The sequence below is a fragment of the Emys orbicularis genome, chromosome 10 (genome assembly GCF_028017835.1).
Source record: "Emys orbicularis isolate rEmyOrb1 chromosome 10, rEmyOrb1.hap1, whole genome shotgun sequence".
NCBI lineage: Eukaryota > Metazoa > Chordata > Testudines > Emydidae > Emys > Emys orbicularis.
The window spans coordinates 64175059-64199108 of NC_088692.1; the positions used below are offsets into that span (position 1 = coordinate 64175059).

The 24050-nt window shown below is 41.9% G+C and overlaps 1 protein-coding gene across 1 annotated transcript in view; it reads right to left on the reverse strand.

The window, feature by feature from the left end:
• The window catches only part of CGNL1 (cingulin like 1), a 77676-nt gene that overhangs the window by 36186 nt on the left and 17440 nt on the right, over positions 1-24050 (reverse strand). Inside the window, exons 8-9 of the mRNA XM_065412298.1 lie at positions 3932-4138; positions 3315-3419 (exon numbers count right to left, since the gene is read on the reverse strand). Of these exons, the coding sequence (XP_065268370.1) occupies positions 3315-3419; positions 3932-4138 (312 nt within the window). The remainder of the gene's footprint in view (positions 1-3314; positions 3420-3931; positions 4139-24050) is intronic.

A 24050-nucleotide genomic window follows, 5' to 3' on the forward strand; every position in this document is an offset into this window, starting at 1 on the left:
GGATAATTAATGTTCACAAATACTTTTCCACAGTATTCAGGGGTCTAATAATAACATGTGTTGTAACTGGGTTAAGTATAGATCCAAGTCATGTTCTTTCTGCTGGGCATTACAAATCTATGAAAATAGTTTACCACATTATAACAAGCTCTAATGTATCAGGCCTAAGGTAGCTGGCAGGCATCAGCAGACCAACACTGACAATGCACTAGCCGAACAACTTGGAACCAATCAAGTGGTGAAAAGAGAACCAGTAACTGAAAGCAGGGAGCTGATTTATTAATTTGATTTAAAAGATTGTCAGATTAAAAATCACATTTTTAAGAAGAAAAGTTCCTTACTTGCGCTGTTAATAAATTAGATTCTTAAAATGGACACAAATTTAAAAATCTAACTTAATTTTCACAAATTTTTCTTGTTTTATTATGTTTTCCATTGAATTCAGATTTAATTGAACCATGGAAACAGTTGTCAGGAAAGTTTCCCTCTGTCCTATAGCCCATCTGTAGTCAGGTTCACTTTGTAGTTTGTGGTCCAGTGGAGTAGAGTTTGAGTTGCAGACCATACAGGGGAATGTTGAAATTCAAATTAAGACCACTTTTTTTGTGTTCAAGAAACATTTATAACAACTGTGACAGACCCAGACCAGTGGGGTACAGGAGTCTGGTAGAGGGCAAATATACTGGTCACTAGATGAGTAGTTTTCTGTTCCCTGAGTGACCAGAGCAGGGGCTGCACTAGAGTAATCAGGAACCTGCTAGAACCAGTTAAGGCAGGCAGGCTATTTAGGACACCTGGAGCCAATTAAGAAGAAGCTTCTAGAATCAATTAAGGCAGGCTAATCAGGGCACCTGGGTTTTAAAAAGGAGCTCACTTCAGTTTGTGGTGGGAGTGTGAGGAGCTGGGAGCAAGAGGCGCAAGGAGCTGAGAGTGTACTGCTGGAGGACTGAGGAGCACAAGCGTTATCAGACACCAGGAGGAAAGTCCTGTGGTGAGAATAAGGAAGGTGTTTGGAGGAGGCCATGGGGAAGTAGCCCAGGGAGTTGTAGCTGTCATGCAGCAGTTACAGGAGGCACTATAGACAGCTGCAGTCCACAGGGCCCTGGGCTGGAACCCGGAGTAGAGGGCGGGCCTGGGTTCCCCCCCAAACCTCCCAATTGAGCTGGACTGTGGGTTCTTCCAGAGGGGAAGGTCTCTGGGCTGTTCCCCAACCCACATGGTGAATCTCTGAGGCAGGAAAATCCGCCAATAAGCGCAGGACCCACCAAGATAGAGGAGGAACTTTGTCACACAACACACAAAAACCTTATATTTTAGCTATGATTTACTTGACAGAATCTCTTTAATCTTAGCTTCTAGATTCGAAGGTGAATTTTACAATTTAGTATTTTGGAAACACCAGTGCTTTTGTAATGCACATAAAGGTGATATGCAAGGAGGAAAAATTGGGCTTGTACCCTTTTTAGCTGCTCTAGGATATATCCTGTTAAAAGGTGTGCCTGCCCTGTATCACCACCTGCTTGCCAAGAATGGCTCTGCTGACCCCTGCCTCTGTTTCCCCTTCATGCAGGATCCATTTAAAAATCCACACAATCCAGATATTCAAAACATTCCCTTTCTGGGGTGCAATTCATTAAGTCCTGCACAAAGTCTTTCAAAATAGAACTCAACCCTACAGTTTTCATCCCAGTTTCAGCCTCCTTCTTGAGGGTCTGCCTCTCCTTAAAAGTGATTTATCTTGCCTCAGTCCCAAGCTGGGCACAGCCCTTCCTCCCTGAGGGTCTGTCTTCCTGCTCTCCCAGCACCTCTTGCCTGGATTTGGCCTTCTCCACAGGCCTTCCCCACTGGTATTTCTCCTCCCTGCTGACGCAGAGCCCTCCAGGAGTCTTCTAACTCCCTACAGTGTTTCTCAGGCATCTGCCTACTACTACCACCACCTGCAGCTGTCTCCCCTTTGTAAAAGAGAAGGTTACTCACCTTGTGCAGTAACTGAGATTCTTCGAGATGTGTGTCCCTGTGGGTGCACCACTTCAGGTGTCGGTGTGTCCCAGCGCCGCTGATCAGGGATTTTCGGTAGCAGTGCCTGGTCGGGACGCGCGCGTGCAGTAGCTGTCTCGTGGTGCCATTGGCGATTCAACTAGTGCCCGTGCGTCCCACACCCCTCAGTTCCTTCTCAATCTACCACCATTAGGGTTTTGGTAAAGATTCATGGAACCGTCCAGTCCGAATGGCAGTACTCTGTATTGGAAGTGATCTTGTCCCACTGCTACTGAAAATCGCCGATCAGTAGCGCCGGGATGCACCGACACCTGAAGTGGAGCATGGACAGGGACAGCACTCAAAGAAGAACCTAGGTGCCTTCCCTGAAGCCTAACTGGGAAGCAGGTAATCAGTTCAAGTAAAATGGACCCCAATCCCTCTTAAAGGGGCAGTCACCCTTTGATATGTCCCTATCCCTCCAGTGGGGCACAGGCCATCTCCCCAGAGAAGCCTCCAGGTTTCTTCACATTTGTCTTCCTGCTGCAAGTAGCGCAATTTTGAGGTTTCTCCTCCATAACAATTCCTCTCTCCATCTCTTCTCTGTGTCCCCACCACTCTCCTCAGCTCAGTAACTGAGATCTGGTATGGGAGGGAGAACTGCCACTACCCACCCCATCACTCACCGGTGACCTTTAATTCTTCCAGCTAAATTTTTCTTATTTATATGACTGCCAGATTACAGCCTCTTATCCTCACACATGGAAAGTCTAGCTGAAACACAACCAAAGCTGACAGATAACTAAGGAGTAATGGTCTCAAGTTGCAGTGGGGGAGGTCTAGGTTGGATATTAGGAAAAACTTCTTCACTAGGAGGGTGGTGAAGCACTGGAATGAGTTACCTAGGGAGGTGGTGGAATCTCCTTCCTTAGAGGTTTTTAAGGTCAGGCTTGACAAAGCCCTGGCTGGGATGATTTAGTTGAGGATTGGCCCTGCTTTGAGCAGGGGGTTGGACTACATGACTTCCTGAGGTCCCTTCCAACTCTGATATTCTATGATTCTATAATTTAAAATTACAAAACAGATTTGTCAAAAACTGGACATGTTTGCTGAGGCTTTATTTCCCTCCAACTTTGTTCAATTAAAAAAAAAAAAAAGATTTTTATTTTTAAAGAAGGCAAACTTAAGTTAGATGAAGCTATGCTTAGAGGAAAGATCTGATTGGTGCTGTGAGGGCCAAACTTAATAGAATGGGAATTTAAATATGACCAGAGAAAGTCACCACTGCAGAAAACAAACAAAGACATTTAATATTCTGACTAAGTTGTTGTACGTACCTGCATATCCTCTAGCTTGCTTTCCAAAGACTTTTTCACCAACAGCAGTTCCTTTCCCTCTTCCCCAGCATGTGCCAGGACATCTTCTAATTGTTGCTTTTCTTTCTACAATACAAAAGTTTGATAGATTCAGGAATGCTGATGTTGCTTTCTCTCTAATCTGCCTTCAGAAGATCCGCAAGCATAAACATAAAACTGCAAACACTTAAAAACATTTTCACTGGCTTCCTCTTGCCTTCCACATCAAGCTCCTCTTCCACACCTCCAGGATTCCACATTGCACTGCTCCCTGCCTACAACCTCCCATTTCCTCTTAAACTCACTCAGGCACATCACCAATGTGCCCATCTCCTACTCTTCAGTGTTATTTTCATACTGTCACATCAGCTGTCACATCACATTCATACTGTCACGTTTGCAGCCTCCCTGTACCTGTAGAAGAAGCTCCAGCCTGCTCTCTCCTTCAAGCCCACTGATTTTGCACAGGTTTTACTGCACCAACAATGACTTTGCCTGCCTTCATCTCATCTTTCATCTTTTATTTTTGTGCACTGTACCCATCCAATCATGAACGGGAAGAAAACCACACTAGTTACATGTCTGGTTTTGTAACTTACCTCATATCTCTCTATTTTTTCCTTCATTGTATCTTCTTCTCCTTTCATATTATCAATCTGTTGATGGAGTTCTTTAATTTTGTCCTCTAGCTCTTTAATTGTTCTCTTCAATTGTTCATTTTGCTCAGCCAACTCCTTCACTCGATTTTCTGCACTACTTTGCATCTGTTCTGCAGTGTTTCTTTCACTGGCGAGGGCAGCAGCATTCTAGTAAAAAGGAGAACAGAAACAGTGACACACAAAACCTCCATTTTTAAAGACAGTGTAAAAATATGCAATTTGTTTCCAAAACAGGTCTCAGTCCATGTAATCCTGGATGAAAATTTTAAAGATGGAAATATTTTCTGCTTCATATAGATAAAGGAACACTGTCAACTGCAGTTTTTGGCATTTTGGAGCAAAATCCATATTAGATTTAAAAGTAAATTAGTTGTACCCTCAGAAAATACACATGCAACCTATGCTCTCGGAAAACTTGCTTTTGAGCAAGTTTTGATTCAGAGAAGCACAGTTGCCTGTTTTATGACCATAAACTCCATTTTGAGAACCTCAGCATTCTGAGCGAGCCCAAACTCCCATCCATCTGTGACCTATAACAAGCCAGTTTGCATCCAGATCCCTAGAGCTGACAGGGTAATAACTCTTCTCCCACAACTCAATTCTGAAACCAAAGATACCATCCATACAAAACTGTGGATGTGTCAACCTGGAATATTCTATGAAAGGTCAGATTTGTGTGGGCCACAAAGGTGCATTTGTATTACTCACAGATCCATGAACCACAATACCCAAAGTTATCAGCTATGTAGGTAAGAGTCCTCTTTTTGAAGGCATTATTACACTTCCAAATAATATCTACTATATTTCAGCAGCCTTTTGTCTGTCATCTCATATTCTTACTTCAATATGTCCCATTTTAAGCCCCTAGGTAAGTGTAATCTCATGCTTTTTAAAATATTTTTTAAAGTTACCATAAAAAAAACCTAATAGATCTCAAGAGCAATGTGAGCCCTTGAGGAGTAAGTTTCTGTGTATTCAGGAGGAGTTTTAATCTGTTTAGCTATAAGTGAGTTGCTGTAGGTTATATGTTTTACTGGTTAGGGCAGTGGTGTTGGGAATTTAGCTGCTGGGGTTTTGTTTTATTAACATATGTCAGGGTGCTTAAAGTTTTCAAAAGAATGCTTTTTGTATATTTGCTTAGAAACAAAAAAATCCAATGCATTAAAGACAATTATAATAAAACTACATCCAATGTTTTCTCACATGACATGGTATTATACTGTGCATTCATAGTTTTTTTTGGCAATGAGCTTGGTTGCAGCATTTGAATCTTTGCTTTGTATAGATCATAGGACTTGTATAATATTTGTCCTACTGTTTATATATGGCTATGCAATGAATTTGTTACAGTTCAGAATCTATAAACAGAGAGCTTATTTTAATACCATTTTGAAAACATGAATAACCAGAGTTTAAAAGTAAATTAAATAAAGCTAACCTTGTGCAACTGATAAAGAATTGGGGTTCATTAACATTCAAAATTAAACCCAAGTTAACAAAAGAACAGAGAGTCAGACATAAGCCTACCGGTAGAGAGAAGAAACTAGTGTATTGAGGAGTCATGGAAATGGCAATGAGAAGGAGGAGAGGGTGAGGAATGGTGTCATTGTTATCATTATATGTGGTGTGGCAGGTTGTGGAATGGAAGAATCATGTGACAGAACAATCCCGAAAAGAGTTGACTCAAGTGAGCTTAACCATGTATGCAGCAGACACATTTTTAAACACTTCAACTCATAGGGGTGACCCCCTAAATTGACCTGATCTTTGGCCCTTTGTTTATGTTTCATTCAAAACTTCCACCAGGAACGTAAGACTGCTCTGTGATAAAAGGTTTGGTTCTTGATCCTGGACATTTAGGCCCTAATCTTGCAAAGGAATCCATCAGCACAGATCCTTATTTCCAATACAAAATCCCATTGACTTTTGCATTAGTAACTTCAAAAATATTTAAGCACGACATTGTGTATGGGATTATATTTACATTCATCTCAGAAATACAAAATGGATTATCCAGTGTAGGTTAAGTGAATTCTTTTGTAGATAAAGTGAAAAGAGGGGTGGATAGCTATTTTACCATATTTTTGCTTTACCAGCAAAAAATAGAGTTAAGCAGTAATTCATCTGTAAATTGAAACAAAGCCAATTGCTTTTTAAATGGAGATTACTCTCCAGGTGTAACAGGACATATCAGCAACAAAGCTACACCGTGTTGTATGCTACTAGAAAAATCAACACAGAAGAAGAAAAAAAAAAAAAGGAGTACTGCAAACCTGATTCAAGTTATACAAGAGGCTCTTATTCTACAAAGGACCCTTCACTAATTGTTTTCTAGTAAGCAATAACAAAAATATGCAAATTACTCTGATAAAGCTGTAACTCAGAAATCGCTCAGACTGTCCATTTGGGTTAATTAACTCTTTACACAAAAACTGGCAACACAAGCAGGATGACAAGTTCTAGTCTTTTTGCAAGTACACAAAAAGGCAGTCAATTTTTCTGAACATACATATTGGTTAAAGAGCTTTGAAATGTATTTCTGCTGATGCTGTAACTTCACATATACTTTTTGGTATATCCTCTGTACTCTTATTTTTGCTTTTTGTAATGCAGCATAGTTTTACTAATTAGCAGGCACTCTACCAGTGGCTCCTTTTTTGTTTCATTTCCCCTCCTTTTACTAGCTGAGTGAAAGAAGCTTAGGCATGCTGGGGAGTTCAGTGAATGGAATGTTGATTTGTGTGTTCTTTCTCATCCAACCGCCTACACACTGCTCCAGAGTTAGAGAACACAGAACAGAAGGCCCATACTGTACCTGAAGTATCCAGCACCTCATCTTGTGTGTTTGGGCTATTCTCATGTCATATCAATACTCCCCCCCCACCCGAAAGTATTATTCATTTAGACTAGAGCACAGTACCTACATCAACAGGAAGCACTGTATGTGAGGCAAAAGGAACTTTACCTACCAGAGTTAAAAGTTAAGAAAGTTCAGCCCTGTCACAAAGGCTTAATACAGTCATATCTCAGGATCTATTCTGACCTGCCTTTTGCTTTATGTATATTATGTATCACTCAAATTAAACCAAATTGGTATTCTCCCTTCTCTTCCACTGCATGTCTTCAGAAACTGGCCAAGGTTGAGGTCAAGCATGTCTAAAAGGGGAAACTTAAAAAGGAACCAACTCCACTGAACAAGTTCCAAGTATTTTCTTCTCCAACATTAGTTAAAATCTTGGGGGGGGTGGGGGGGAAACGGGTGTGCAAGTAAAAGCTGGCTCAGGCAGCCTAAACTTGTGTGACAGCACGTAATCAGCAGCTCACTACAGGTCTCCAGTGATCCTGGCTATGTTGCAGGGGTTATACTTTCACATAAATGAACTGTTCCTGAACAAATTATCTCTAATATATTACACCTAGCAACACAAGTGGCTGCAACAAGTTTGTTATCCCATCCTACCTCCCCACCATGTTTTGGTCCCAGCCCTGGAGTGGACAGTCACATGCCCGCATAATCAAGCAGGTTTTGGTCATTGCCAGACTGCAGCCTGTGATCCATGTGCTCTACGTGCTCTGGTTCTCTTTGGCTGCTGGAAACCAGCAACAGGACATGGTCCTGAGAACAGGGCATCAGTCATGTTTCCAAATCTTGTGCCACTGCCAAATACCATGAGACCTCAAGCCCACCCCAGAAGTCCTGTGGGGGCTGGAAATCTCTTGTCCTTTTTGCCCTCTCCCTTCATGAACAGCTCAGGACCCTCTTCTGATTGAATGAAATGAAAAACAAACAAAAAACCCCAGAGTAATTTTTTCTGCTGCTCTACTGTGGAAGTTGATTGGCTTCACTAATTTCAGGGGAGCCACATGCAGGGGACAGACAGGGAAGAGCTTGGGTAGCTCACAGTGCCATCTTCTTCAGAGAAGCTATATGAGTGGAATGGGCAGTGAAATATAGGCCTGACAACCTGCACAGCTGACGGTATCCTGAGAGAAGGGAAGGGGAAGCTAGGGGAGCCCACATGTAATGAATCCACGTGCTGCAGACAGACAGTTATTGAATCCAATGGAACTGGAACTCTTGTCCTTTGAATCCAAAAAACTCAAGACTCTGAAAGAGGACAAAAGAAGCAGGACCTTCCATAGGCCGGCCACTAGAGGGCAACGTTACACACAAAGCTAGTATGTTACATGCACTGCTGCCTCTTCAGAGAGGGCATTAAGGCAACAGCCTACCTAGTCCTAAGGGTACGTCTTCAATACCCACCGTATTGGCGGGTAGCAATCGATTTATCTGGGATCTATATATCGCGTCTCATTAAGACATGATATATCGATCCCCGAACGCGCTCACCGTCGACTCCGGAACTCCACCGGAGCGAGCAGCGGTAGCGCAGTCGACGGAGGAGCCGCGGCCGTCGATCCCGCGCCGTGTGGACCCCAGGTAATTCGATCTTATATGCTTCGACTTCAGCTATGCTATTCGCGTAGCTGAAGTTGCGTATCTTAGATCGATTTCCCCCCCCCCCCCAGTGTAGACCAGCCCTAAGTGAAATCCCTGTAATAAAAAGCCAGGAGAAGACTTGAGAATTGCTGGACTAAAATCACCTCTATGCTATCTGGTGACAAACACTGACTTTTTGAATGGTAATTACTGTATTTCATATTCTACAACTTGAGGATGGCAAATATAATAAAAAGTTTAGGGCTGCCCAACAGATTGTATTCAAAACTACCATAGGTCATTCTGGTCTCAATAGGCCTGTCTCTGCGAGCAAAAAGATGCGTTTTTTTCAGTTGAACCCAGGCTACAACATGACCAGCTCAAACAATGTAAAAGGTGTTAAGGGCTGTTCACAGAGGCATTTGGGGGGAGAGAGGGTCACTCAGTTGAAAGAAGAAAAAAAAAAAACACCTTTTCCCCCCTGTGTAGACAGAACAAATTAGTGGTAAGTGTGCTGGGTATTGACTGTCTACTGATATGTGGCCCTCCTCCCTAGAAGTAGCTGCATTTCAATGATGCTATATATATATGGCCTGTGAAGCATTTTAAGGTCCTTCAGGATTAAAGGCACTAAATAACAACAACAATTAAATTAATGAAAAGGATATTTCCCATCCAGAAAACACCGAAAATTAAAGGCTCTATATATCAGTTTACTCACGAGTATAAAAAGTTAACCAGAGAGACGGGGTCACAGAAAGGGTCAGAACCAGAACTGTATGTTGAATTTGGAAAGAGAATAATCATTTATTTACCATATAACCATTTTGGGCTCCTCAGGCTGTGTCTAACCCTTTGAAGAGTAACTATGAAAGTGTCATTATATATGTAAAAACATGCATGGCATTTAACAGGTACAGCTAGTTGGGTGAGATTCCTGAAGTCAAAGACTGGAATGAATGCATCCATATGTAGTATATAGAGTGACCTTTATGGAACATTATACTAATGGTTGTGTTTTGTAATTAGCATATCTTAATTCCCAGATTGTAGTTTCTTTCTTTAAATATTCTAGCCACGTACATTCTACCCTTTGCCTGCCCCCCCTTTTCTGTGTCATTGTGTTTTAAAAGCACATGAGCACATCACAAAATGATGGGAAATAGCAAAAATCTACCAGTTTGTTCACATTGGGCCAGGTGATAAATTGTAGGGCTTTGGCGGTTGTGCTTTATACCACTGAAGCAAGGATCTATTTCCACACCTCTTACATCTCCCAGATTGGCTGGGAGAACCCCATTTTTAGCTGCTTTCTGCACTGCTCCTGACCAAGAACTACCATCTCCCGTTGGTTAGGGACACTTAACGTCGTGTGTTTAACTACTGAGTCCCACCTAGGAGGACTCTAACCACAGGGGCACAGCAAAGAGCATGGTCACCCAAGCCACTGCAGCATTGCCAACTCTTGTATTTCCATTGCTAATCTTGCAATATTTGATGTTTTACTTAAGCTCCAGCTTCTGTAGGTATGTGATTACATTAGAACCTCAGCATCTGTTTAAAACAAAAAGTTCCTACCCATTGTGGTCACTGAGAAAAAAATTGTAACTGTGACCTGAGTGCACCTGAGGGCTCAATAGTCAGACGGCAAATAAAACCCCCAAATTTATTTTAAAAACTGATAATTTTTAAGCCAATCTCATGATTTTTAGGGGGCCTAAATCAGTATTTTTAAACATTTGCTGTTAGCAATACCGCCCGTCACCACAGACTTAGAGCTATGGCTAATGCAATACTGGGCAGTACCCTAGCCATCTCATCTTGGCCACAAGAACCTGAGAAAAGTAGCCAGTGAGTGGCAGGTGGAGCCAGGGGCCTGGAAGTGGCAGGAAGGGGCTGTCAGAGCCCCCTAACTATCAAGGATGAGGCAAGGAGCAGCCAGAGCAGGGGTGGCCAACCTGAGCCTGAGAATTGAGACAGAATTTACCAATGTACATTGCCAAACAGCCACAGTAATACGTCAGCAGCCCCATCATCAGCTCCCCCCCACCCCGCCTGCTCCCAGTGCCTCCCACCCACCGGCAGCCCCGCCGATCAAGACTTCCCCCTCTCTCCCCACACCTCCCGATCAGCTGTTTTATGGTGTGCAGGAGATTCGGGGGGCGGGGAGGGGGGAAGCGAGGGCATGGCAGGCTCAGGGGAGGGGGCGGGAAGGGGTGGAGTGGGGTCAGGGCCTGTGGCAGAGCCAGGGGTTGAGCAGTGAGCACCCCCCGGCACATTGGAAAGTTGGCGCCTGTTGCTCCAGCCCCGGAGTCGGTGCCTATACAAGGAGCCGCATATTGACTTCTGAAGAGCCGCATGTGGCTCCGGAGCCACAGGTTGGTCACCCCTGAGCCAGAGTATTCCTCAGCTGATGACAGGAAGCAGCTAGAGTCCCCTCCCAGCCCAGGCAAACAGCAAGTTGTTTCATAATTGTTTCTACAGAGTGTCTTGCACCTTCTTCTGAAGCATCTGGTACTGGTCATTGTCAGAAACGGGACACTATATTGGATGGACTGACCACTGATCAGACATTAAATCTGACAATTTCTGTATTGCTAAAACTCATTCCATGCTGCAGCCGGGTCAGATTTAAGTTCTGATCATTAGGACACTTGTTATTGATATAAATGAATTAATGCATATTCAAATACGCAAATTAGAGTGTTTCCTAATTTAGATAAAATCTTCAAATTTCTGGACCTTCAGAAATTTGAAGATTTTACCTAAATTAGGAAACACTCTAATTTGCGTATTGTTAACCAGGACTGTCAAGCGATTAAAAAATAATAATCGCGTGATTAATCGCACTGTTAATAATAGAATACCATTTATTTAAATATTTTTGGATGTTTTCTACATTTTCAAACATATTGATTTCAATTACAACATAGAATACAAAGTGTACAGTGCTCACTTTATATTATTATTTATTTTTGATTACGAGTATTTGCACTGTAAAAAAAGAAATAGTATTTTTCAATTCACCTAATACAAGTACTGTAGTGCAATCTCTTTATCACAAAAGTTGAATTTACAAATGTAGAACTATGTACAAAAATAACCCTGCATTCCAAAATGAAACAATATAAAACTTCAGACCCTGCAGGTCCTCACAGTCCTATTTCTTGTTCAGCCAATCGCTCAGACAAACAAGTTTGTTTACATTTGCAGGAGATAATGCTGCCCACTTCTTGTTTACAATGTCACCTGAAAGTGAGAACAGGCATTCTCATGGCACTGTTGTTTAGCCGGTGTCACAAGATATTTAGGTGCCAGATGCGATAAAGATTCATATGTCCATGAATGCTTCAACCACCATTCCAGGGGACATGTCTCCATGCTGATGACAGGTTCTGCTCGATAACCATCCAAAGAGGTGGACGGATGCATATTCATTTTCATTACCTGAGTCAGATGCCACCAGCAGAAGGTTGATTTTCTTTTTTGGTGGTTCAGGTTCTGTAGTTTCTGCATTGGAATGTTGCTCTTTTAAGACTTCTGAAAGCCTGCTCCACACCTCATCCCTCTCAGATTTTGGAAGGCACTTCAGATTCTTAAACCTTGGGTCGAGTGCGTAGCTATCTTTAGAAATCTCATATTGGTACCTTCTTTGCGTTTTGTCAAATCTGCAGTGAAAGTGTTCTTAAAATGAACAACATGTGCTGGGTCATCATCTGAGACTGCTATAACATGACTGCTATAACATGCTATAACATAACTGTTATAACATATATGGCAGAATGCGGGTAAAACAGAACAGGAGACATACAATTCTCCCCCAAGGAGTTCAGTCACAAATTTAATTAATGCCTTTTTTTTTTTTTTTTTTTAAACGAGCATCATCAGCATGGAAGCATGTCCTCTGGAATGGTTGCTGAAGCATCAGGGGGCATACGAATGTTTAACATATATGGCACGTAAATATCTTGTAATGCCAGCTACAAAAGTGCCATGCAAATGCCTGTTCTCACTTTATAGTGACATTGTAAATAAGAAGAGGGCAGCATTATCTCCTGTAAATGTAAACAATCCTGTTTGTCTTAGCAATTGGCTGAACAAGAAGTAGGACTGAGTTTACTTGTAGGCTCTGAAGTTTTACATTGTTTTGTTTTTGAGTGCAGTTATGTAACCAAAAAAAAAATAAAAAATAAAAATCTACATTTGTAAGTTGCACTTTCATGACAAAGAGCTTGCACTACAGTACTTGTATGAGGTGAATTGAAAAATACTATTTCTTTTATCAGAGGGATAGCCGTGTTAGTCTGTATCCACAAAAACAATGAGGAGTCCGGTGGCACTTTAAAGACTAACAGATTTATTTGGGCATAAGCTTTCGTGGGTAAAAAACCCACTTCTTCGGATGCATTTGTTAGTCTTTAAGGTGCCACCGGATTTCTTACTATTTCTTTTGTTTATCTTTTTTACAGTGCAAATATTTGTAATAAAAAATAATATACACTTTTATTTCAATTACAATGCAGAATACAATATATATAAAAATGTTGAAAAACATCCAAAATATTAAATACATTTCAATTGGTATTCTATTGTTTAACAGTGCGATTAAAACTGCAATTAATCACAATTTTTTAAATCACGATTAATTTTTTTAGTTAAGCGCATGAGTTAACTGCGATTAATCGACATCCCCAAAATGACTACTTATCAACATATCAGACAAAAATACCAGCCCTTTAGTTAGTCTCTCCCTACCTCCCTGCACTAAACTTGCTTTTCAAAAATATGTACTTTAACAGACTGATACATGTGTGTAAATGAATGTAGGTGTATAGACCTGTGTCTGTCCCTTTATTCAGTGTAGCAAATCCATTCCCTGACAGTATTGCTACTTAAAATATGTTTCATACCACGAAGTGCATTACTGCTACACTCCTGTATCTTCTAATACTATATGAATCTAAATGGTACCAATGCTGGATGCAGCCCTTTCACGGTGATATCTCCGTTCAGAGAAGACTTAGATAATTTCCCCACAGAATGGTGCAGACTGATCCAGTTAAGAGGGGGAGTGGGTCGAGAGGGTCAGCTACATCTCTCATTCTTTTTGACCTTGCTGATAAATTTACAAAACAGACTTAATGCTGGCTGCAGAGTAAGCGGGTTATCTTACCGGGAGATAAAAATCCATGTCTGGAACAGCATGCACAGACACACACGGAGGCAGCAATAATTTACTGGGTCAAATTCTGCTCTCTGTTACAGCACGGTAAATCCAGAGTACCTTCAAATCAGCTAGCAAGTTCTTTAGTAAAAGCAAAGAGCTATTTACTGCTGGAATTATTTTTATTTAAATTAAAGACGCTAACATGGCGCCCTTTTTAGTTTCCTGTATTGTTATTTAGTTTGTTTGCTTGCATTTCTATTTGCTTTGTTTTCTTCCCATGACCATTTGTCTGGCTATGCCGAAAGAATGACAGCATACTTTATTATAAGATGTCTGGGACTAACCTGGCGATAAAATGTGCAGTGCAGGTGAAAACCCCCACAAGTCACTGGGGGAAGGTGGGGGAGTGCTTTTTTCAGCACCAGCACACACCCCACCCCACCCCAAACCAACAACCACCACCTTTCCATTCATGTCCCTCCAGTAGATCCACTGCCGGGAACCTTCAATTCCAGCCAATTCTGGGGGGGGGGGAGGCCTTCCACCCGCTCCCGCCCCTTTTCATCCAGATCCCTCCAGCAATTCCCTTGCCGGGACCTTACCAATTCCAGCCAATTCGGGGGGGGGGGGGGAGAGGGGTTTCCCACCAGCTCCCCCGCTTTTCATCCAGGTCCCTCCAGCAATTCCCTTGCTGGGACCTTACCAACCACCCCCGCTCGTAGGAGGGGTAAGGTGGATTGGCTCCCTGCTGTACCAATCAGAGGAGTCCACAACTGCCCCCAGCTCGCTCAATTACCAAGCACCTCTCCTCAATTCCTTTTCCAAGCCATTTATCCATTCTTTTGTGCCTTAATTTATGGAGTACCTGCACTGAAAATCCACTACAAATAAAGAGTTGTGACGTATGGCCTACCGCCTGTCATGCTATGCACAAACAGAGCCCACCTGAACCTGCTGCGAGGAAGGCGAAACCTCCCCCACTGCACCTGGCCAATATGGTGGTAAGGGAAAACTTCCTTCCCAGCCCCTCTTAACGGGGCGGCTAGCGTAACGCCCACAGCAGATATAGCTAATCACCCGACATATTTCTGACCTAAATAGGGCGGGAGGGTGCTGCCCAGCCTGTTTTGAGTGATATGGGGAAGGTCCAGGCCCAGGCTGACCTTTTTAAACCCCTCATTCCTAGGTGGTGAGTCATCCACCACGCTGACTGCTTTTCCAGCAGTTTTACGTCTCCCCTCCTCCCCCAAGCCAGAAAGCATTGCCCTCCTCTCCAGGCCAGCCAGACAACCCCTCCTCCCCCCGCTTAAAGTACAGGGCGGTGATTTGCCTGGCCTCATGCCTGCTCCCTACATATCATTCAGTTCCTCTCCCTTCCTAATTTCACCCTCAGGCCTGGTCTACACTACGAGTTTAGCAGCATTAAATCGAATTAACCCTGCACCCGTCCACACAACGAAGCCATTTTTGTCAACATAAAGGGCTCTTAAAATCGATTTCTGTACTCCTCCACGACAAGGGGAGTAGCGCTGAAATCGACATTGCCGGTTCGAATTAGGGTTAGTGTGGATGTAATTCGACGGTATTGGCCTCCGGGAGCTATCCCACAGTGCACCATTGTGACCGCTCTGGACAGCAATCTGAACTCGGATGCACTGGCCAGGTAGACAGGAAAAGCCCCGCAAACTTTTGAATTTCATTTCCTGTTTGCCCAGCGTGGAGAGCTGATCAGCACAGGTAACCATGCAGAGCTCATCAGCACAGGTGAACATGCAGTCCCAGAATCGAAAAAGAGCTCCAGCATGGACTGTATGGAAGGTACTGGATCTGATCGCTGTATGGGGAGATGAATCCGTGCTATCAGAACTCCGTTCCAAAAGACAGAATGCCAAAACATTTGAAAAAATCTCCAAGGCCATGATGGACAGACTATAGGCTGAGCAAGTGCAGAATGGTGGTTCACTCTACTTCCCTGTAAGCCAACCACCCTCCCCTCCCCGCTTTGATCTCTGCTTGCAGAGGCAATAAAGTCAGTGTTGTTTCAAATTCATGCATTCTTTATTACTTCATCACACAAATGGGGGGATAACTGCCAAGATAGCCTGGGAGGGGTGGGGGAGGAGGGAAGCAACGGGTGGGGTTGTTGTACGGGCACCCCCTAGAATGGCATGCAGCTCATCATTTCTGCGGGATGTCTGGGGCTCTGACCCGGAGCGGCCACTTGCATCTGTGGTTCTTTAGTAGGCTTGCTTGATATTCTAGGCAGCACTGAATCTCCATTAGACCAAACTTAAAGAAGAGAATGACCTGGGGAGTCATTCCCATTTTTGTCTAGGCGCCCCCTACTGACCTCACGGAGGCCGGCCAGGAGCACCCATGACAGCAGCAGATGGTACAGTATGACTGGTAACCGTCTTTGCCAATTTGCAAAGCAGCAGACGGTACAGTATGGCTGGTAACCATCTTTGCTAACTTGCAAAGGCAAGGAACTGCAGCTCCTGCTGTGTAGCACTGTAATACCGCGTCTGTCAGCAGCATCCAGTAGACATACGGTGACAGTGAAAAAAGGCTGAATGGGCTCCATGCTTGCCGTGCTATGGCGTTTGCTTGGGCAATCCAGGGAAAAGGGCGTGAAATGATTGTCTGCCGTTGCTTGCACGGAGGGGGGTTGACTGACGACATTTACTCATAACCACCTGCAACAAATTTTTGGCCCCATCAGGCACTGGGAGATCAACCCAGAATTCCAATGGGCAGCGGGGACTGCAGGAACTGTGGGATAGCTACCACAGTGCACCGCTCCGAAAGTCGACGCTTGCCACGGTTCTATGGACGCACACTGCCGAATTAATGTGCTTAGTGTGGACGCGTGCACTTGACTTTATACAATCTGTTCCCAAAAATCGACTTCTGTAAAATGGGAGTAATTTCGTAGTGTAGACATACCCTCACATCTTCCTCCATCCCTAACTGCTCCTCTTAATACCTATTTCCCTGTTACCCTTGCAAACCTTCCCTATTAACTTGCATCTTCTTCTCACTTAATACCTACTAACTAAGCATCTTTCCTGCTCTGAAAAACTATATTAGGAAGTCTCATGTTTCCAAGAGTCTACAGGCCCCATCAGCAAAATCAGGTTGTAGGTATTTGTTAAAGAATCACAACCTGCTTGGGGAGAGGGTAGGTAAAGGAAGGGAGGGCAGTGGGTGTATCTGGAAAAAAGATGCTAAGGAGAAAAGACTAAAGTAACAAAATGTAAGGGGCTTGTCTACAGTAGGGAAATTTACATGGCTGTAACTACACTGATGTTGCCATACCCATGCAAACGCCTCACATAACCAACTAACTACATCTACATTGGTGTAGTTACACTGGTGCACATATCCCCTAAGACAGTGTTTCCCAAACTTGGGACGCCGCTTGTGTAGGGAAAGCCCGACGGGACGGGCCAGTTTGTTTACCTGCCGCGTCTGCAGGTCCGGCCGATCGCGGCTCCCTAGCCGTGGTTCGCTGCTCCAGGCCAATGGGAGCTGCTGGAAGCGGCGGCCAGTACGTCCCTCGGCCCGCGCCGCTTCCAGCGGCTCCCATTGGCCTGGAGCAGCGAACCGCGGCCAGTGGGAGCTGTGATCGGCTGGACCTGCAGACATGGCAGGTAAACAAACCGTCCCGTCCCGTCAGGGGCTTTCCCTACACAAGTGGTGTCCCAAGTTTGGGAAACACTGCCCTAAGAAAAGGAATTCAGAGAAATAAAAGGTTAGATTAAGATTGTGCTGATTGCTTTCTTTCTTTTACCAAATATCATTTAATTGCCAAATATAGCTACAGAGAATGGTGGGAGAGGACCAAATGTTTGGAGGCATTCATAAATATGGTAGTAAGTACAAGTCCACTATTAAAAAGTCAGAATTAACAAAGATTGCATCAGACGCTGCCTTTACTCTGGGCTTTTTTTTTTTTTTTTTAATTATCACTGGGGAATTTGTACCTTTTTGCTGAGTTGGGGTTATCCAAATTCCCCAGTGATAGTTAATTAACAAAAAGAAAAAAAGGTAATAATTGGAGCGTCCCATTAATTTAAAAGTATTAGGTAACAAGGGATTCTAAACTATTTTTTTTTTCTTTACTGAAATCTATGGCTCTCTCAAGCTGCCCCAGTGGTTTTACTGACTTGCACTGTTCCCTATTTAAAAGTTAGCAGCTTTTCATACACCTCCTATTTTCTGTTTTGTATTTGCTGTTTGTTTAAATACAATTTACTCAGTTTCCTCCAGGCATCTTAACAGGAATTATTCAACAACAACAACAACATGGTGAGAATGTTCTATTTGCAGCATCAATCGGAGAGATCCCATATGAGGGAACTGCAATTCTGTTTGCTCTTCAGACAGAAGCAATATAGCATCAACAATTGGCGACTGCCACCATTAAATCTAACGGGTCTTCAAAATTTAGTTCAGATCATTTAAATGCTCACCCCTTTTTAGTGTGGTCATCCAAAATAGGAAAAGGAAAACTGAGCCTGAGTCACTGAAAATTGACTATGAAGTATCACACCTACAATACAACATAAACTTATTAAAAAAAAATAAAAAAATAAAAGTACACCAGAGTATTAGGGCTGGCTGAAAATTTTCAATCAAAACTTATTTTCCAAGGAAAATTGGGTTTTCAATTAAACAAAAATTTCCACAAATACCATCTGTTTCCATTGAAAATTTCAACTCTTCATAGAAAAAAACTAACCCCAGAAACATACAATTTTAGGTTTGAACATACTGCCATGGCAGTAATGGGAGTTGTAGTTTTGGGGCCTTGTGTCTCTAGTTTCTTCTATGAGTTGGATTCCTCAGCTGGACTGCATCTCCCATGATGCACCATGACCTGGGACTACGATGATGCCCGGTTCTGCAAATGGGAAAATTGTGGTGCATCATGGGCGATGTAATCCAACCAGGTAGCCTGGCTCATAGAAGAGACTGTAGACATGAGGCACCCAAACGACAACTCCCATGAGACATCAGTGACATTTTCAATTTGACATTCAGACAAAATTTTTCACTTTTCATTTTTTCACTTAAAAGTTTCCATGCACATTTTATTCTGTGAAATTCCCTGAACCCAACCAGATCTACAGAGTACATTGAGCATGAGATACTGCATTAGTGTTCCACAGATTTGGGGACAAATACATTTTTGCAGCTTTTACCACAATTATTCCAAATGTTGTGTTGAATCTGCAAACGGGTTTTGTAAACCCCACTCATATAAATATAAAAAAATTATGGTTGTGAATTGCATCCCCATTTGAATGGGGAACTAATAAGTGTACCACTATGTGAAGTGAGAGCCATTATCTGCAACCTTGTCTTCCTAGCCACCTTACTCAATATCACACATGTGGACACTCTTACAGACCTGCGTCAGGGGGATATTTCCAAGCACAATAATATTGTATAAAATGATGCTCAAATTTCACAGGGGAAACAATAGCCTCTGCTTTCATGATGTTGTCATTCTGCCATGTGGAAGGAGAATTAAAGCAAGCAGCTTCTTTCCCCAGCTATACTAGCAGCTCACAAACTCAGTAGCAATGCTGTTACACAAACTCAGCTGCACACGCACGTACGCTCTCTCTCTCTCACACACACACACACACACACACACACACACACACTGAACCCCTATTCTAAATCCTTAGAGCTAAATTCAGTCTGAGTGCAAACATCCACTAACACCAGGACTGAATCTAGCTTTCTGACTCAATAGTACTAATAGCACATAATAAGATGACTGCAGAAGCTCTAATGAGGATCACTGTACACTCAATTTAATCATTGACAAGCATGTTGTTATCAAAAGAACATGGCAATTATATTAACATATTGCGTCTCAAATAGGAAAAAAATTATAAACTAATCTATTTTAAATATGAAACACCGTGTATGTTGTTCTGAATGATTTTATATAACCTCCAAAACAAGGCAGTAGTTTAGAGTAAGTGGATTCAAGCCATCATACACAGAACAAGTGATCAGACTCGAAAAGGAAAGGTCAAGTGTGAAAAATCAGTTTAGGACAAGAAAAGGTCACATCCCAAAGAAAATAATCTGTTTGCACAGACCGAAAACACTGGAATCTTTACAACGTTCCCATGCACTTTAATTCTGGAGAAATATCAGGTCAAACTGCAAACCTTCCACAGATGGTTTAGAGGATTAGCCAATCAGCTTTGTGGGCAATTACAGATTTTAAATGGCTGGCTTGACATTAGACATAAAGAAGAATGAAAATATCCCTGCCAAAATAAAGTGAAGAGCAGATGTGAGCCTAGTTCATTGTTTTTAATATGAATTTTGAATGTGAGGCTTTAAAGGCACAATTCTTTATTGCAAATTACTGTCCATGGTAATTAGAATGGAACTGCAATAGTATGTATCTCAGCTAAAAACAACCCGGTTCTAAAATGCCATTGAATACAGCATGTGTGCAATTGTGATGAAGTTTCCCTATTGAAAAACAACAACGACACCTAAGGCTACGTTTAAGCGCCTCAGCTCCACAATAAGCAGAACTCCATGATGACAGCACTGCCCTTTAAAAGTCCTATTCTCCTGTGGGAAAATTCCTGCCTACAAGGTTCATCCAAATGAACACAAAATCCCTGTTTTAAAAAAATAAATTAAAGACTAACTTCCTGCAGAAAATGAGGGATATTTAAAGGGCAGGAACATACACCGTGGTAAGCTTCTGCTGTGCTCCCTCTGGACACACAGCACATGTTCAGGGAGAGATAAATATTCCCTCTCCCACTTCTACCCTGAAAACATATACTATAAAATACTGTGGCCTTTTCTACACATAAATTTGCACTGGTATATGTAAATTGGTTTAATTAAACCAGTACAAAAGGCTGCGTGGGTGCTTATTTCAGTTTAAGGCTTATTTTGGTTTAGTTTAAACGTGTTCCTAATCCATTTAATTTAAACTGAAATAAGCGTGTCCACCCACCCATTTCCACCTGTTTAATTAAGAGGTAAATTGGTACAACTCTGCATGTAGACAAGCCCTGAGTAAAGGTTACTGTTAAGAACATATAGTTTATTTTTCTTTTGTCCTGCATAATAAAGAGATTTAGAGTGGTCCCTGGACCTAGGCAAGTAGGCCCCACCGGATGACCCAGGTTACAAACACAGGGCTTGATAGTACTTCCCTAGAAGGTGTTGGTAATTTTACCACTGACTTCACTTGGCACAGGACTGAGACTTTACTGCAAGTAGAGCCCTGTGTGGATACAAAATTTATATCCATGGAGCTGCAGGGCACTGGGGTGGGCACCAGGCTCACTGGCAGCTGTGCTCTGAAAAATCAGGTCCTACATGTCCCAAATTGCGCACCCAAAATTAGTGGATACTCTTGACCTTAATCTCTGTGCCTCAGTTCCCCATCTACCACCCCCTCACCTCCCAGGGGTGTTGTGAAGATAATTAATTACAAATTAATTCACATTTGTAAAACACTCAGATACTATAGTGATAAGCACCATTAAAAAGCCCATGAGGAAATGAATAATTCTGTCTTCAGAGCACGGTTTGAATTGCGTGCAGTAAAAAAAGCCTAGGACCACACGATGAACAATGAGAAGAAAACAAAAATATGGAATAGCTGTTCACCGAGTACCATCCATTCTGTGCATCGAATAAAGCAGAGGTCAAGTAGAATAAAAATGTATGTGATAATGTAATTAAAGACTACCATAATGCATACGCACAACATTTTGACCTTCCCAGAATTGAAATGTTTCATTTAAGTTTGCTGACTCAAAACACTTCAATCATTAAGCTGCATTTTCCCATTGTGGCACATTGCCTTATGGAAGTTGTAGTTTGAGAGTCTGATGCCCTTATTCTCTCCTATAGGCCTGGCTCCCTGGCTGGGCCATATCTCCCATAATGCATCACACAACTCAGTCAGATTTAATTAGCAGATTACCTAATAGGAGATGTAGTCCTCCAAGGTGTCGGGCCAATAGGAGAGAATGGAGGCCAGAACTACAACTCCCATAGACAATGTGATAGGAAAATGAAGTTTAATGTTTCATGGTATTGGGTGGGTTAAAAAATATTCAATCTGGGGTGAGCCCACCTTAATGAAATTTCATTGCAATTTTCCCAGTGGAAAAAAGAATATTTTCCCATGAAAAATTTTGGATTTTACTGAAACTGCATTTTCCGACAGAAAATCGTTCTGCAAAGTTAACTGCTCTCAAGTTAGCCTACCTTCAGTGAGAGTTGCCACATGGTGAACAAACATGTGAACTGCAAAGTGATTGGATTAGCAGCAAAAAGTGAAAGTATTAGCAACTGACAAGTTGTGCTAACACAAGCTGTAGTCTGTACTCCTTGAAGGGCCAGCTAAATTGAGTTAAAAGCACAGCCACACTCAAGTTAAAGGTATAAGTGTGGATGGGACTCAAGTTAGGGGCAACACTTGAGTTATAACACTGTATATTTACGGTGAAAACAAGTCCCCCTAAAGTAGGATTAATTATTGAGGCAGTGTCATCTAGTCATTAAAGCTCATGACTGGGAATAATGTGACTTTATTTCTATTCCCAATTCTCTTGTTTTTCCACTTTGCAACTTTGTGCAAATCATTTAAACTTGCACATAACTTTATAAAGTGCTGTTAGATCTTGGGATGAAAAGCGCTAACAAGTGCAAAATTTTATTGGATAGATGACAAAAACCCAGACTTCAGTAAAGGGGAACAGAAAGATTGGGTGAAAGCAAATTGAAATACTAAGAGTACCAAACCCAAGAGAAGTAGTGACGGCAGGCAGTTATAACTACATGACAAATCTATTACAGTTCTAACTGTCATTGTTTTTATTTACGATTCCCCTCTTTTCAAAAAGAAACTTGGCTGTTTTAACATATTACTGTGCTTTTGGAGGTTACTGGTTCTTAGTCAGTCATTAACTAGAGTTTTAAAGGTATGTTTATCTCTGACCCCAGAGTGGTATGTGCTGCAACTACCCTGAATCCTCACTACATTACAGGAGGTAAGCACATATATCTAAGTACAAGATCATACAGTATTTTCCCCTCCATTAACAACTATAATCTCTTTATCAATTGTTTTCTAGTAATTGACCACCTCAAAATAGGACAACTGAAGAACAAATGTTTTAAATAAAATCAAACCACCTGTCTGGCAGCTGAATATATTTTCTAGCCAGGAACACTTTCACTGTTTTGTGTTATATACCCAATATCATTTTCAAAACTACTTGGATTTTCATCTGGGAAAAGGAACAAAAGATTCCAGCCCAACATTCAGGTGCCTGTGTTCGTAATACCTTTGTTACACAGAACATACTAAACAAACAATTTTATTTCGTAATGTAAACAGGACCTAATACTGAGCATTTAACATGGTTACAATAGCAAGATCAGAGAAAGAATTAACCTCTCAAGAAATAGTTATTTCAGTGTCATATTATCGTCTTAGCTATGTATCCTGACATGCTCAGATTGGTTTACGCCAACAGTTTTGTCAAGGTCATAAGTAGACGCAAAGAATATAGTAAAATATTAACTAATGTTCTAAGCTTGTACTGTAGCTTGTTGAATAAGTTTCCTCTCCATCCCCATCGTACCAAACTTAACTAGGATGAGCCATAACTATTTGTTGAGACAAGAGCCACCTTAAAATAAGTAAGCAGACACTGCTACCCTACTGACAAAAGATTTAAGGACCTCGCTGATGGCATTGTCAGACAGACATATAAGACACAAGCACTGGACTTACTTTCAGATAATATGCCGGCAACAAAACATACAGTAGGTTAAGAGAGCCTCAAAAAATAAATAAATTACACTCTATATTTTCACAGGGTGTTTACAGAAAGACTGATCCTATAATCTGTACCTTGTAGACTTTGTCTAATGACTTGCCAAGATCATTAAGTAGATTTTTACATGTGCAAAAACTTTGTTTCATGGTGATGCACTTTGGAGATTATGAAATTCTATTACAGAGTCATATGTTTTATGCTTTAAAGACTCAGAAAATAAATTAGTGCAGAATTTTTAGAAAAACATTCTCCAAAGGCAAAGGTAACATGGATGCATCAATTACAACTGAAGATTGCAACTCTGGAATTGCTTTTTAAACCAAGCATTACATTATTCAACTTAAATAGAGACAGTGATCTCACAAGGTAGGCAGGAACTGGCCTGCTCAGTACTTAGACTAGACTAGAGACACTTCTAAGGGACAGTAGGTTTTCAAGAAAGTGGTGATTGTGGCATTGTGAATCCACATGCAGCTGATTTTTTAACATGATTCTCAGCAGCTCATTTTCCCCCAATGAAGTGTATAATGCTACCATAATTTCACGAAATAGTTGTCACCCGCCCATTACCAAAAAGAATACTCAGTTAAAAAA